At 57.4% G+C, this 13912-nt stretch overlaps 6 protein-coding genes across 6 annotated transcripts; 3 read left to right on the forward strand and 3 right to left on the reverse strand.

Moving 5' to 3' along the window:
• Positions 1-187: 187 nt before the first annotated feature.
• Positions 188-382, reverse strand: DCS_03491 (uncharacterized protein; the record flags this gene model as incomplete). Its single annotated transcript, XM_040800810.1, has 1 exon — positions 188-382. The coding sequence occupies one exon, from the start codon at positions 380-382 to the stop codon at positions 188-190; it is 195 nt and encodes a 64-aa protein (XP_040655843.1).
• A 1754-nt stretch (positions 383-2136) lies between these two features.
• Positions 2137-4592, reverse strand: DCS_03492 (sulfur controller-2; the record flags this gene model as incomplete). The annotated part of the gene is made up of 2 exons (XM_040800811.1): positions 2137-3879; positions 4212-4592. The coding sequence occupies 2 exons, from the start codon at positions 4590-4592 to the stop codon at positions 2137-2139; spliced, it is 2124 nt and encodes a 707-aa protein (XP_040655844.1).
• A 3484-nt stretch (positions 4593-8076) lies between these two features.
• On the forward strand, positions 8077-9064 carry DCS_03493 (uncharacterized protein; the record flags this gene model as incomplete). The annotated part of the gene is made up of 2 exons (XM_040800812.1): positions 8077-8341; positions 8397-9064. The coding sequence occupies 2 exons, from the start codon at positions 8077-8079 to the stop codon at positions 9062-9064; spliced, it is 933 nt and encodes a 310-aa protein (XP_040655845.1).
• Positions 9065-9817: 753 nt separating this feature from the next.
• On the forward strand, positions 9818-10888 carry DCS_03494 (Cyclin-like F-box; the record flags this gene model as incomplete). Its single annotated transcript, XM_040800813.1, has 1 exon — positions 9818-10888. The coding sequence occupies one exon, from the start codon at positions 9818-9820 to the stop codon at positions 10886-10888; it is 1071 nt and encodes a 356-aa protein (XP_040655846.1).
• A 389-nt stretch (positions 10889-11277) lies between these two features.
• DCS_03495 (alpha-galactosidase A) lies at positions 11278-12108 on the forward strand (the record flags this gene model as incomplete). Its single annotated transcript, XM_040800814.1, has 1 exon — positions 11278-12108. One exon carries the CDS (start codon positions 11278-11280, stop codon positions 12106-12108), a length of 831 nt encoding a protein of 276 aa, XP_040655847.1.
• Positions 12109-12392: 284 nt separating this feature from the next.
• Positions 12393-13324, reverse strand: DCS_03496 (uncharacterized protein; the record flags this gene model as incomplete). Its single annotated transcript, XM_040800815.1, has 4 exons — positions 12393-12683; positions 12740-12861; positions 12912-13037; positions 13093-13324. 4 exons carry the CDS (start codon positions 13322-13324, stop codon positions 12393-12395), a joined length of 771 nt encoding a protein of 256 aa, XP_040655848.1.
• Positions 13325-13912: the final 588 nt, after the last annotated feature.

Below are 13912 nucleotides of genomic sequence, written 5' to 3' on the forward strand. Positions count from 1 at the left end.
CCGCGCAAGCTTGTGATATTGCGGGGGACTGACTCCTGCTCTGCTGCTACGGAGCCGAATTATTCCGTTCCACCCCCAACTCCCAACCCCCCCCCCCTGACGGCATTGCTTTCTACATCCCTCGAGCCGAGTGCAGGATCCTCCGTGATGCAACGCCACCTGCACCTAGGAAGCGAAAGCCAGATGCCTACGTCACCTGGCCGTGCCGTGGGAGCGGCCGACGACCAATCCCGGCCGCCCCCTCGGTCGTCCGTCGCCAGGCCTCGCCGGATCCTCGTCGGCCGGTGATTTGCCGCAACGTGCCGAGGCAACGGACGGACGAAGCGTCGAGGTCCCGCGTGACGCCCGACCCTGGACCTGGATGCTGCTCCTTGGCTGACATTGGACGGACAGGCTGAAAGCGTGGCAAACGTGCGTCGGACCCGCCCATCTACCGTCGAACCCGCATCTACCATCGAGCCCGGCGTCCACCGTCGTTCCCGACTCACCTGACCCGAGATCCTCGGCCGACGATGCGACGGATCCTGCAGGCTGCGCGAGGCAGTGCTGATCTCGCGGCCGTGTATATGCCGTCACTCGTCCGGCGTGCAGGACTCGTCGTGGATGGCAGCCGTCGATTCCGGCGTCGTCCAATGCCGGTAAAAGCCTCCGAACCTACCCTGCACTGCATGGAGAGCATGGTTACCGGCAATCCTCGCAAGCTGCTCTGACAATGTCCGGATGCATGTGGCAGTGCCGTCTAGTGCATCCGACCGTTGTGGATGGCAGCCGTCGATTCCGGTGCCGTCCAATGCCTCCGAATCTACCCTGCGCTGCATCGAGAACATGATTACCGGCAATCTTCGCAAGCAACTCTGACAATGTCTGGATGCATGTGGCAGTACCGTCTAGTGCATCCGACTGATGGTAGAGTCCAGCGGTAGATTTTCGCAGTAGATTCCTATGGTGGACTCCCGCATCATGCCAACGAGAACGGATACCCCCGACTCTACGCTGCCTCTGTGTGCCGACCACGTTCATCACTACACCCCGCAAGCTACGCGTACGACGGATGGATGCATATCCCATCACTCGTCCGGCATCGAAGACGAGTCATAGATGGCGGCGGTAGATTCCAGCATCATACCGATGCGATCAAGGTCCCCGACACCACCCTGCCTTTGCACGTAGGACGTGGTTCCCATCCTACGCGACATTGCCTGCAGGCGGTGAAAGGCAACGACTGGCCGTATATTCCAGCGGGAATTCAAGCGTCATGCCAATGGCAATGAATTACTACGACTCTGCCCTGTCTCTGCAGGGAGGACGTGCCGACTCTGCCCTGCCTCTGTACAGAGGACGTGCTGACGCGACCCTGCCTCTATATGGAGGACGTGGTTCCCATTATACGCAACATTGCCTACAGGCGGTGACAGGCAACGACTGGCCGTATATTCCAGCGTCATGCCAATGGCTATAAAGTACTCCGACTCTGCCCTGCCTCTGTATGGAGGACGTAGTTCCCATCATACGCAACATTGCCTGCAGGCGGTAACAGGCAACGACTGGCCCTATATTCCAGCGTCATGCCAACGGCAATGAAATACTCCGACTCTGCCCTGCCTCTGCGTGGAGGACATGGCTACTTTCCCGGCATGGAGGACATGGCTACTTTCCCGGCACGGAGGACATGGTTACTTTCCCGGCACGCACGCTCACGACAGTTAGATGCATTCGCTCCATAGAAAATACAAAGGGTAGCTTCGATTCCGGCATCATGCCAACCCAACGCCAACGAATGACCCCGGTCCGTGCCGCGGCAAAAAAAGACGTCGCTACACTCTGCCCCCAACGAACTCGCCTTGCGTGGATGCGTACGTACAAAATGTGGTGATATGTGACAGGGGAGAGGAGAATGGGAAAAGCAAAACGACACGACGGCGAGCAAAGCCCTTCGGGGGCGGCGCGTCGCACGCTGGTCAAAATAGCAGCCAGTTCGTGGGTGCGGTGCTGTGGTATCCCCAACGCCGAGCAGTGCTTCGAGCCAAAGAAAAGAACAAAAAAAGGGACAAGAAATATCCAAGCAAAGGCGGCCAAGGTGCGTCGCATCCGTCCGTGTGGTGTCTCGTCGTCGCCTCGTCCTCGGTCGTCGCCCCCCTACGACGGCGTCCCCCTCTCCTCCGTCACCTCCCCCTCGAAGCTGTAGAGGCGCACCTCGCCGTCCTCGCTGCCGCTCGCCATGCGGCTGTCGCTGAGCCCAACGCACGTCACCGGCCCCGCGTGCCCGGTGAAGCTGCGGTCGCATTTGCCCGAGCGCGGCTCCCAGATCTTCGTCATCGAGTCGTTGGCCCCCGTCACGACGCGCAGCGTGTCGCCGACGAGCCCCCAGATGCCCTCGACGTGGCCAAACATGCTGCGGATGCACCGGCCCGTCTCCACGTCCCACAGCCGCACCGTGTTGTCGAGCCCGCCCGTGAGCATGTACCGCGGCGGCAGCGGCCGCGACGGGTCCGACGCGAAGCACGACCCAAACGACGCCCGCGCGTCCGCCGCCGTCCTCCCCGCCGGCTCCGCCACCGGCGTCGCGCTCCGGCTGCTGTGCGCCGACGCGCCGTCGGCCGCCGTGCTCTCCTCGGCCGGCACCTCGTCCGGCTCAAAGTCGGGCGGCATCAGCAGCACCTGCTGCACCTGGCCGACGTGGCCGCGGAACGTCTTGACGCACTGCTTCGAGTCGAGGTCCCAGAGCTTGACCGTCATGTCGTCCGAGGCCGAGAAGATGGTCCGCGACGGCGAGTCGATCCTCACGTGGTTCACCCAGTCGGTGTGGCCGCGGAAGCACCACGTCTGCTTCGTGTCAAAGTTGAAGATCTTGACCGTCCGGTCGATGGAGCCCGAGGCGAGGGTGCAGCCGTCGTAGTGGACCGAGAGGACGCCCTCGGTGTGGCACTGCAGCGTGCTCAGGCACTCGCCCGTCTGCCAGTTCCAGATCTTGATGGTCTTGTCGAAGCTCCCGCTGATGAGCTTCGAGTCGTCAAACTGCAGGCAGCGCACCGTCGACGTGTGCCCGCGCAGCGTCCGGATCACCTCGCCCGTCTCGATGTTCCAGATCTTGATGGTCGTGTCGTACGACCCCGTCGCGAGCACGTTGTCGTCAAACTGCAGGCACGTCACGCCGTTCTCGTGGCCCTTGAACGTCTTGGTCGTGCACCGGCCCGTCTTCCAGTTGTAGCCGACCTTGTACCGGTCGCGGTAGACGTCCTTCCACGGACGAAACTTGCGTTCCACCTCGAGCTGGGACCGCGGCGGCGTCCCTCCGTCGAGCCGCGGCCGCTTCGCCGGTCCGTCGTCGTCGTCGCCGAACAGCGGCCGCTTGCTCGACTCGCGCGACGCCGCCGCCGCCGCCGCCTCGTCGTCCGTCTCGACCGCCGCCTCGTCCCGGCCGGCGGCGGTGTCGTCGTCGCCGTCGTAGCGCGCCTGGTCGTGCCGGTGGTGGGCCGTCTGGTGTCGGCTCCACGCCACGAGCTTCCTCTTCTCCAGCAGCGGCAAGCCCCAGCCGCACTTTGTGCACTTGCGGTCGATGTGCTGCTCGCACATGCGGTGCCAGACGACGTCGTCGTCCGCCAGCGTCCTCCAGCGGACGCTGACCTGCGCGGCCTTGCAGAGCGAGACGGTGTCGAGGTGGCAGAGGATCTTGTAGGACAGCTCGGGCGGCAGGGCGGCGAGGAAGTCGATCTTGAGCTGCTCCGACACCTCGCGCGAGACCGTCGAGAGCTGGGGGAAGCAGCACTGGGTGATGATGCCCTGGAGCATCAGCTCGCGGTGCTTTGACGGGGCCGCCGAGAAGAGCGACCAGACGTGCGTGATGGCTTCCTGGTCGGCGACGGGGAGGCTGTTGAGCTCCTGCGAGAGAGGGCGATGTTAGCACCGCATCGGCCAGGCGAGTGGAGACAAGGCAAGGCAAGGCAAGGCAAGGCAAGGCAGGGCAAGGCAGGGCAAGGCAGGGCAAGGCAGGGCAAGGCAGGGCAAGGCAGGGCAAGGCAGGGCAAGGCAGGGCAAGGCAGAGAAAGGCAAGGCAAGGCAGAGAAAGGCAAGGTAAGGCAGGGCAAGGCAGGGCAAGGCAGGGCAAGGCAGGGCAAGGCAGGGCATGACAAGGCGAGATAAAAGAGGAAAAAAAAAACAAACAGACGGGGCGAGGGCGAGGGCGAGGACAAGGACAAGCGGTGGAGGCGTACACTCTGGATGAAGCCCATCTTGCTTTCGTCGGCGGCGCGCCGACACTTGGAGTCGGGACGGTGGCGATAGCAGTACCTGGTGTTGGGGTCCGTCTTGCGGACCTGGTCGGTGCCGGCCCCGTCCCTGTGGCCCTTGCCGACGGGAGCGTAGATGCCGGGAATGTGTTCCTTGAGAAAGGGGCTGACCGTCTTGGTGACGAGCTCCGTCGGCATCTTCTTGCGTCGGATGATGTCCTCGTCCGGCCGTCGTCGCTCGCAGTTGTCGCGAAGGGGTGCCTGGTTGCCGTTCAAGAGCGGACTGGGGTCGACGGCATCGTGCGAGGATGAGAGAGAGGATGATTCGTGGTCGATTGCCCGTCGAGCCTCGCCGTTTTGCTCCATGATGCTGCGTGTCGTGACGCGGAGGCACGTCTAGATATGGCAGGCGGCCGGGCGGTCAGGGAACGCATCCGTTTCGGGTATCGGCAGTATTTGTGCTCGCGCAAGCCTCGGTGCGAGTGTGCGTGCGAGTGCGATGACGGGGGCGGCGATGACGTGCTGTCCTGTCTCGCTCGTCGTCGGGTGCGAGAAATGAAAGGATATTACTCCGTACGGCAGAAGGGGATGGATGGATGATGACTGTCGTGGTGGTGCGGCCTCAAACACTCGCAGCGGGACCGACGAGGTTTGGCCTCTGGCGGGGCGGACGGCACTGGAATCCCCGCCAATTGCCGTACAGTAGCCTCCTCGTTAGCAGCCAGTGCGTGGCCATGTACTCGGTACGACGCCAGATCCTGGAACAGGGTAATTTCGCAAGCGCATAGTTGCCTTGGTAGGCTAGGTTCGAGAAACTAGCGCCAGGATGAGCAAGTACCCGGCGAGGTATACGTACAATGTTTGCCGAGTGAATTCACGCCGGTGGCAGGTACCCAGTACAACTTGCCGCCAGCTCCTCCGTGTACTCCAGCTCTCACGCTACTGGGGAATTATTGTCAGTGAATGCTCTTTTCTTGTACTCTGTACTTGTGCACGGTGACGGTACATACCTACAGTACTTACTTACAGTACAGTATGGAGCGTGTGAACATTGCCACCTCTCCCCAGCTCGCTTCCATCTCCTGGACAGCAACGAGGGAGGCACATGGAGTCAACATCATGTACATGCGCATGCGTATTCCTGCTCTTGGGTCCATATTGGTGTCTGGCAGTGAAGGGAAAGCCGCTGGCGATTTGTGCATGCCTCCGAGTGCCTGTGATGAAGCCGTAGCGCGCGTACCTGACATTGCCTGACATTCAACATGCGGCGTTCGCTGCGGCACGAATGCGGCGACCCGGTCGCTGGCCATGACAGGACAGGCAGGCCCTGAACGATGGCGTGCCAGCAGCCGGCCGTCCCTTGTCCGACGCTGGGATCAATCATTGCTGGGGGCCAATGCCCGGCGACTAGCATTTCCGCTTGGGTGCTTTGGGGCTAAAATGGCGTTATCGCATCGTCGAATTTTGTGCCGCGAGCTCGTCATCGATCCCTGCGAGGTACGCACTAGGAACGCTGGACCCTGTCAAAATACCCCTTACCCAGCACTGGTGCGCAGCAGCAGGTCGGTGTGAGTAAGTACAGTACTCCGTGCAGTACATGTAATTTCTCCGTACACTTGTCACTAAGCATACCCACTGCACGCAGCGGATAGGTGCTTAAGTAATTACTGTACAAGTACGGAGTACCGAGCAAAGTACTGTACAGTATGGAGTACTTACAGTACATGTACTCCGTAGCACAGTAAGTACTTAAGTAGTTGTATCATTACTTCCCAAGGGTACGTACTTACGTCGCAGCCGCCCGAGTCAATGTCCGTCAGCAATTCCTTAGTCAGGTCCGTTTTCTGGAAGCGTCTTGTTCACCATGGCACCGTCTGGGCGTACTTGTAGGCATCAAACTGATCTTGCACATCCTCACGGAACCGAATGTTGCCGACCCGGTGCTGCCCTCCTGAGTAATGCTTACATTTTCAAACGTAGCTTCTGGCACTTGGCTCACGATGGACGAATCGCATGAGCATTTCTGAGCAGCGTTGTTGAGTCTTGTTATGGGGTATTGTACAGTACGTACTTACTTAGGCACGAAGTACATGTACAAGTTTGTGCGTGCACGGAGTACTTGCTGAACAAGCAAGGTGAACTCGCCCGGAGTACTTACAGTACAACTACGGTACTTACTTACAGTACAACGCAGGGAATGTTTGGAGCAGTATCACGTGAGGGTCCTTCACACCAACAAGGCGTACCAGACCAGGACGCTGACTCAGCAAGTGGTAGGGTATATAGGTAAAAATAAAAGGCCAAACATTGCCTTCGGGCATATGGTCTTTTGAAACGATACAGAGAAGATGTAAGCTGAAGCTCGCGCGTTCGAACCCGGTCACAGTCACTAATACCCGCACAGTAGCATGGCCCCTGCACTAAGGATGACACGCAAATCAAAGAGAAGCAAACTATTTTTTTGCCCTTTTTGACGTCTTGATTTTTTTTTGGCCTCTCGGATGACGAGCTTGTCTCTCGTTCGTAGCAGGTGACGACGAGCTGACGCATCTGCGCTTGCAGCGTACATCGTTTTACTGCACAGGTGACGACGAGCTGACGCATCTGCTCTTGCAACGTACATCGTTTTACTGCACAGCTTCCTCTTGCATTTTCCATTTGCCACGCGTGGTCCGCCCCTCTCTCACACCGGCGATTGCTTTGGCGAGCCCGTCCCATCATCGTCAGTTTTTCTGGGAGCGACTCGTCTTGCTCCGACCTCTGGGGATGCGTTCTCATCAAGAACATGTCGTGATACGCCAACTCAATCATGACAATGGGCGCCGTGAGCTGCGTTGAGTGTCGCCCGCCCACCTACGCATACACCGTCACGAGGTAGTGCTTCCCTGCGAGGGTTCTCCCACCCCACGGCCTGACAGGAGGGAATCGGAACAGGCTGCATTTCAGGCCTTCATACACCGTCACGAGGTGGTACTTCCCTGCGACGAGTGTTCTCCCACCCCACGCGTGGCCTCACAGGAGGGAATCGGAACAGGCTGCATTTCAGGCCTTCATACACCGTCACGAGGTAGTACTTCCCTGCGACGAGTGTTCTCCCACCCCACGCGTGGCCTCACAGGAGGGAATCGGAACAGGCTGCATTTCAGGCCTTCATACACCGTCACGAGGTAGTACTTCCCTGCGACGAGTGTTCTCCCACCCCACGCGTGGCCTCACAGGAGGGAATCGGAACAGGCTGCATTTCAGGCCTTCATACACCGTCACGAGGTAGTGCTTCCCTGCCAGTGTTCTCCCACCCCACGGCCTGACAGGAGGAATCGGAACAGGCTGCATTTCAGGCCTTCTGCCATCGAGTCCTTGCCGAGACGGCCCTTTCACCATGACTATTAATAGTTTTACGGTGCTAAATACCGTTCTGAGCCAGGGTTTCATCGACCCTGCGGGGGCCTGTTCCGCCTTGCCATGTCAGCAATCCGCCAACCCACCCGCTGCTATCACTGCTCCCTGCAATACCGACAAACCGGCGACTGGTCGCGGCTGTTGCTCAAGTGGCGACGGGTGCTTGCTCCGTCGCTAATGCTCCCATCGCCGACCTAAATCCAACTTGCGAGCGCGCTTGTTCCGTACGGCAACGATCAAGCATGAACACGAGCACCGAGGAGACGATCTGGACGTGCCCTAAAAGGCTTTCCCATCCTCCGGACGGAATCTGGCTGGCACCATCGTCCAAGTTCGGCGCCGTACCATATCCACTCGTGCTCGCCCCGGCTCGTACACGGACTTGCGTACAGTGCAGTTGCCGTCGCTCCGTCGTCACCGCCGTCCCTTGCCCGTGCACGTCGACGCAGCCATGCATCACCAAAGGGAGGGGAGCGCGTTGTTGCACGCAGAATATTGCAGCACGGAGGAAAAGGAAAATGGACATTGTCAAGATGGTACGTCGAGACGACGACGCCATTGGATGCTGGGTGCCTCCGTCGCCCTCAACGTCCTCCTGCTCTCGGTCCTTGGCTTGGGTCTCTGGACCGTGTCCCGCACAAAATGCCCGGCGGCGGCGGATGCACGACACGACCAAAAGGCGCTCAACGGCGACCTCAAGAAAACGTCATCCTACTGTAAGCAGCAAGGACGACGCAAAGTAGGACCGCTCGGGCCGCTAACACGACGCAGCGCCCCTGCTGGATCTCGTCAACCTCGAACCGCACGCCGTCCGGTTCAACGGGCGACTTCACGACAACACGTCCATCTATCGGCTCGACCCCTCTCCCGAGGTCGACAAGGCGTGGGATGACATCTCGGCCGAGGGATTCGAAGTCATCACCGTCGACGAGGCCGCCGTTTTGCAATCAGGCAAGTCGCCTCGGCTCAGCGTCAAGGCACCGGAGAGCTGGGGCCTCGGCGACGGCGCGTACCTCGCCCAGGTCGACGTCTTTCACCAGATTCACTGCCTGAACGAGCTCCGCAAGGAGATTCACTTCGACTACTACTACGGCGGCGACGGCAGGCTGAACGGCACGTCGCGGCCGGCGGATCACCTGCATCACAAGAAGCACTGCATCCACATGCTGCTGCAGAACCTCATGTGCCACGCCGACGTCGACATCATCACCCACAACTGGGTGCACTACGAGCACATCAACCAGCCGAACCGACCGTACGCGGAGCCGTTTGCCGACTTTAACCTGGTGAAGCAGTGCCGGAATTTCGACGCACTGCTCGAATGGACGCGGAAGAATGCGCTGGACAAGCTCGCGGAACGTTGGCATGGGTTGGAAAAGCCAGAGGGCACCGAAATCGTCCAGGGCGATGGTTACTTCTGGCAGGGTGTGAAGCCATGAATGACGAGGCACTCGCGAGCCCATGTCATTGCTTTTCATGCCGCACGGAAAACACGGTTTCTTGACACGTCCCAGATGCTGACGGCCGGTTACCTGGGCGGCCCGATGTGCGATGCCTGCGGCCAACTGGGACAGCCTGTGGCCCGATGGCTGTCTCGGGAAAAATTGTAGTACTGAAGTCGGTTCACGTTCCATGGTATTGCAAGATGCTCTACTCTACTGTGTCTACGTACAGTATGAATTACTTGCATCATCCCGTGCTGTAGTGCAGTGCTCAGCGCGCGGTCTACAGTATTCCACCACTATTGGCACGTTGCTGTAATACTCCGTAGGCCAGCCGCCATCACTTGGCCTCTGGTGCTTAGCCACGTGACGCCGAGCTGCTTTGAACCCCCCCCCCCAGTTGGAAATAATGAACATGTTCCGACTCGCCACATCGCTGCGTCGACTCGAAGCAAATCTTACAAACTCGTCGACGATCGTGCATTTGATGTCGAGTCCGATTTGAATGGATGGTACCTCGTAAAGGGGCATGCGAATGGCAGAAGCGTGCCACCGACAGCGCCGCTTGCTCGACTCGCTCGACGACTTCGCCAGCCGGGACGAGGCGGCCTTCGCGAGGACTCGACGGGCGAGTTTGACGAGACTGACAATTATTCGATCAACCCTTCCTCCCGTTTTCAAACGAGATCGGGTGCCATATTGTTTCCATCATCATCCGCCGACGACGTTTAAATGATCATCAAGTGAAGAATGGATGATGACCTTCCGCCTCCGAGTTATCGCTCCGCTACCGAATACCCTATCCAAGAGGAGCAGACGAGCGCCATAATTCGAACGGCCTCGTACCATCGTGAGGATTTCTGCCGCTCCGTCATATGGTTCTCACCCCGCGAGCACGTCGGCATTCGCTCGTCCATGGCAGAGTCATTCCAGCGCACCGCCGAAGCAGGGCTCGGTTCCCTCAATCGGCTGCCGCTGGAGCTCTTGCACGACGTCTTGCTACGGCTGGACACGCAATCTCTATTCAATTTTCGACAAACGAATCTCCGATCGAGGCAAGTGCTCCATTCTATGAAGCAATATCGGATCGTCATCTCTCACGGGCTCAACCTTCTCTGCGCCTTGCTGCGGACACGACTTGCCGTCACTGTCTCACTCTTTGACTTTTACTACGCACTTTGCACAAAACTTTGCACCACCTGCGGCGAATTCGGCGGATTCATGTCACTGTTGGCCTGGAACCGATGCTGTTTTGTATGCCTTCAAAATGCTCCAGAGTGCCAAGTGAAAACTCTTGCATCGGTGCGGAAGCAATTCAACATGACCAAGGCCGAAGCAGTCCGGTTGGAGTCTTTCAAAACCCTGCCTGGAATATATTCGATGGAGGAGTCCGCCTACAGATCCCGCGTCACCGTCGTATCGGCTCATCAGGCCGCCATCTCGTCTCGCCAACAGCGACTGCATGCATCGGCGCAAGTGCCGCCGGCTAACGGCGGACGAAATCAAAAATTGAACTTTATGGCCTCATGCGCGCTTCCCTACTACGATGGACGGACAGGCAAGGTAGAGCACGGAATATCGTGTGCCGGCTGTCAACTGGCTTTCGAAAAAGGCATCACTCATTCCCGGGGTGAGCGATGGGCGGTCATGGCTCGCGACAAGGTGTACGCACGAGATGACTACCTCGGCCATTTTCGGTGGTGTGAACAGGCGCAACTCCTGTGGAGAACCAGCGCCGATGGGAAGCGTGAGCCCCCCGAGCTTCCCGAGCTGGCTCGGCGAGGGGGCTATTTCTCCATGATCGGAGAATGCTGTCATTGACGCGAGTTCGAGCCAAGACCTTTCGCCCATGCATCCACCCCGCACGCTCGGAGAGTTGTTAGTTGTTGCATGGAACGAAAAGAGCGATTCAATCAACAATTATGCACTTGGGCGTCTACATAATGTACAACTAACGAGTGCATTGTTACTTCACAGCCTGAGCCGCGATTTTCCCGGCTAACCGCTCATCTATTTTCGTGAGGGGTTCGTTGGTTGGCTGGTTTCCTACACATGCATGACAGTATCGAGCGGGAAAACAGTGCAGGGAAAGGGCCAACCAACGAGGAATGGTGACGAGTGAGCAGATATGCTTATAAGAAAGCGACATTTCTCTCAGATCCATCCCTCGTCTTCCCACGCACTTGCTCACCTTCTTTCTACAACAAACCATGATAAAGCATGATACCACGGACTCGGCGATGCAGCCAACCATCCTGTCCATGGAAGTGGATGATGACGATTCTTACCAAAGCGAATATCGAGTGCGAATCGGCAACCAGGTAAAATATCTCGTCGTTGCTCCCGGAACCTTTGACAGGGACACCCTTTCGTTACCCCTCGGATCCTTGCCCCGGTTGCCTTGCGACGAGGAATGGACCGTGGCCTACATCTCTCGTGACAAAACCAGCGGTGGTTTGAAAACGTCCCTGACGAACCATACGTTGGCCGGCGTCGAGAATCAGTGGCACCACACCACGGTAGATTGCTTCGAGTTGGAAAGAACCAAGCAGATCACAGGAGCGGCATTCGAAGCCATCTGCCATTCCGTCGTTCCGGTCAACTTCTCATCGGCAACCCCCATCATTGTCAAGATGGCCCGGTTTGAATGGGAGGTGCCACGCATCGAACAAGAAACGAGAGCATATCAGCTGCTGGAAGGCTCCGGGTTGGCTCCACGCTTCCTCGCTCATGTGCACGAGAATGGACGCGTCATCGGCTTCCTGTTGGAGAAATTGGAAGGAAGATTTGCTTCGCTGCACGATCTGGACAACTGCAAAGCAGCGCTGGGGAAACTGCACCGTCTAGGGCTTCTGCATGGAGACGTAAACAGGTATAACTTTCTCGTGACGGACGACGGGGTGAAACTCGTCGATTTTGAAAACTCTCAGGAGGACCCTGACCCAGAGTTGATGAGGAATGAATTGAAGAGTTTGCCTGCCAAGTTGGTGGATGAGTCGGGACTTGGCGGCGGCTTCATTTTCACAGGCGATGATGTATAAGTGAGCATCAAGGGTCGATACGGGTCATCATTGAGATGGCTATATGATATTCAAGTTTGTCTGGGAAGCGTCCAGCAGCAGGTAGTTTCGGAAGCCGGCGTGAAACTGGATTCGCGTTGGTGTTTTACAAAGTTGACTGACAATAGTTTGACAATAGTTTCACAATCTCGACAAATCTTTGTTGACAATTCTTCCATTCTATAGCCAAGGCGACGTCTCGATGAGAAGACTCTGGTATTTTATTTGCGAAAAAGGGAGACATGTACGAATACAAAATGAACGTCCTACGCATCCAAATCATCCGGCACGTACGTCTTTCTGTCAAAGTGAACCACTTCTCTTTCTTTCGCCCACGTCTTGATGGCGTCAAAATCCCGGCATGTATGGGCAACCTGAGCCACCTCCTTGGATTCCTGTGCGGCTTCTACCCATTGCCACGGAAGGGGGGTGATGTCGGCCGAACACATCAGGCTTTGCCGAAGAGCGTCGTAGCAATGCTCCAGATGCTCGATCCCCATGAGCTCGTGGTCGGGCGCATAGTCTTGCTTGCTGTAGAGTCGCTTCCGAAGCATATTCTACAACCAGCATTAGCCAAATTCTCGTCTTGTGAAGGGGCAAGGAAGACACGGACGAGGCAATGCAGTTGATGAAATATGTTCAGTTCAACGACGTAACTGCCCTTGCTCCCCGGGAGAGGAACCGTTTTATTAACAAGTTTAGCGGCCGACTCGCGCGGTATACGACTGATGCCAACTTGATACACGATCAGTGACAGTCCAGATTGGAGCGTCGGGATAGCCTACAGGAATACAGGTCATCCCAGAGAGCATCACGCTCCGGCGTCGGTGGCCCCTGGTACGCAGTTCGCTCGGAACCGAAGCCGCTGGTAAAGACGACGTTCTTGTGCCTGATAACATCCATAGCAGGCGCTGCGTAGTGTAAGCAAGGGGAAGGGAATGCCATGAAACATTTCCATCAACTTACAGTACACCTGTCCTGGGAATATTGGTGTCGAGTATTGAAGACGCACGACCAGTGCAAAGCAAATCACGACGAGGACGACGATGACGACGCCGAATGCGACGATAGCTCGCTTGAGCCTGGCGATTTTTCTTTCATCAACCTGCTCGATGACCCTTTCTCCCGATTCATCGGATAGGAACGGTCTGTCAACACTGGAGCGACCGTCAACGGCGGAAGCGGAAAAGTAGCCCATCGTCGCCAATTTCTTAATGTTGAGCCGTGAGAAAATCTGGTCGACAAACAATGGAATTTTGGAAGAGTCAGTCGCAAGGAGAAGAGGTTTGCACTTGAAGTTTTGGGCACTGGTCAGTCGCAAGGAGAGGAGTTTTGCACTTGAAGTTTTGGGCACTGGCAAGGCACAAAGTGATGGATTGAGCCCCTTGCCGAAACATGGGAATCGTTATCGCCAAAGCCGCGATACTACATGCTATCCAGTAGATAAAAATATCATTAGAGCTTTAGGATACATCACCGAGCCGGTACGAGGGGCCCGAAGACGAGACCATCTGAAGAGCAATAATTGCTGTAGCTATATGCTATAGATGGAAATTTCGGACGGTAGTATCCCGTATTTTCGGCTTACTTGCGGATGCAGGGGGGCTTTGGATATGGCTTGGAATTCGAGTATAGTTGTAATTACAGTTGTACATGATCCATGCTCCGGATTCCCGACCCCGTTCCCCGGACCCCATACTCGCAGGATGGAGGATTTGCATGTCAGAAAGTGCTGACGATGCGGAACCGCCTCTTTATTCGGACATGACCCGCACGGATTGGAAAT

Source organism: Drechmeria coniospora, chromosome 02 (genome assembly GCF_001625195.1).
Source record: "Drechmeria coniospora strain ARSEF 6962 chromosome 02, whole genome shotgun sequence".
Taxonomy (NCBI): Eukaryota; Fungi; Ascomycota; class Sordariomycetes; order Hypocreales; family Ophiocordycipitaceae; genus Drechmeria; species Drechmeria coniospora.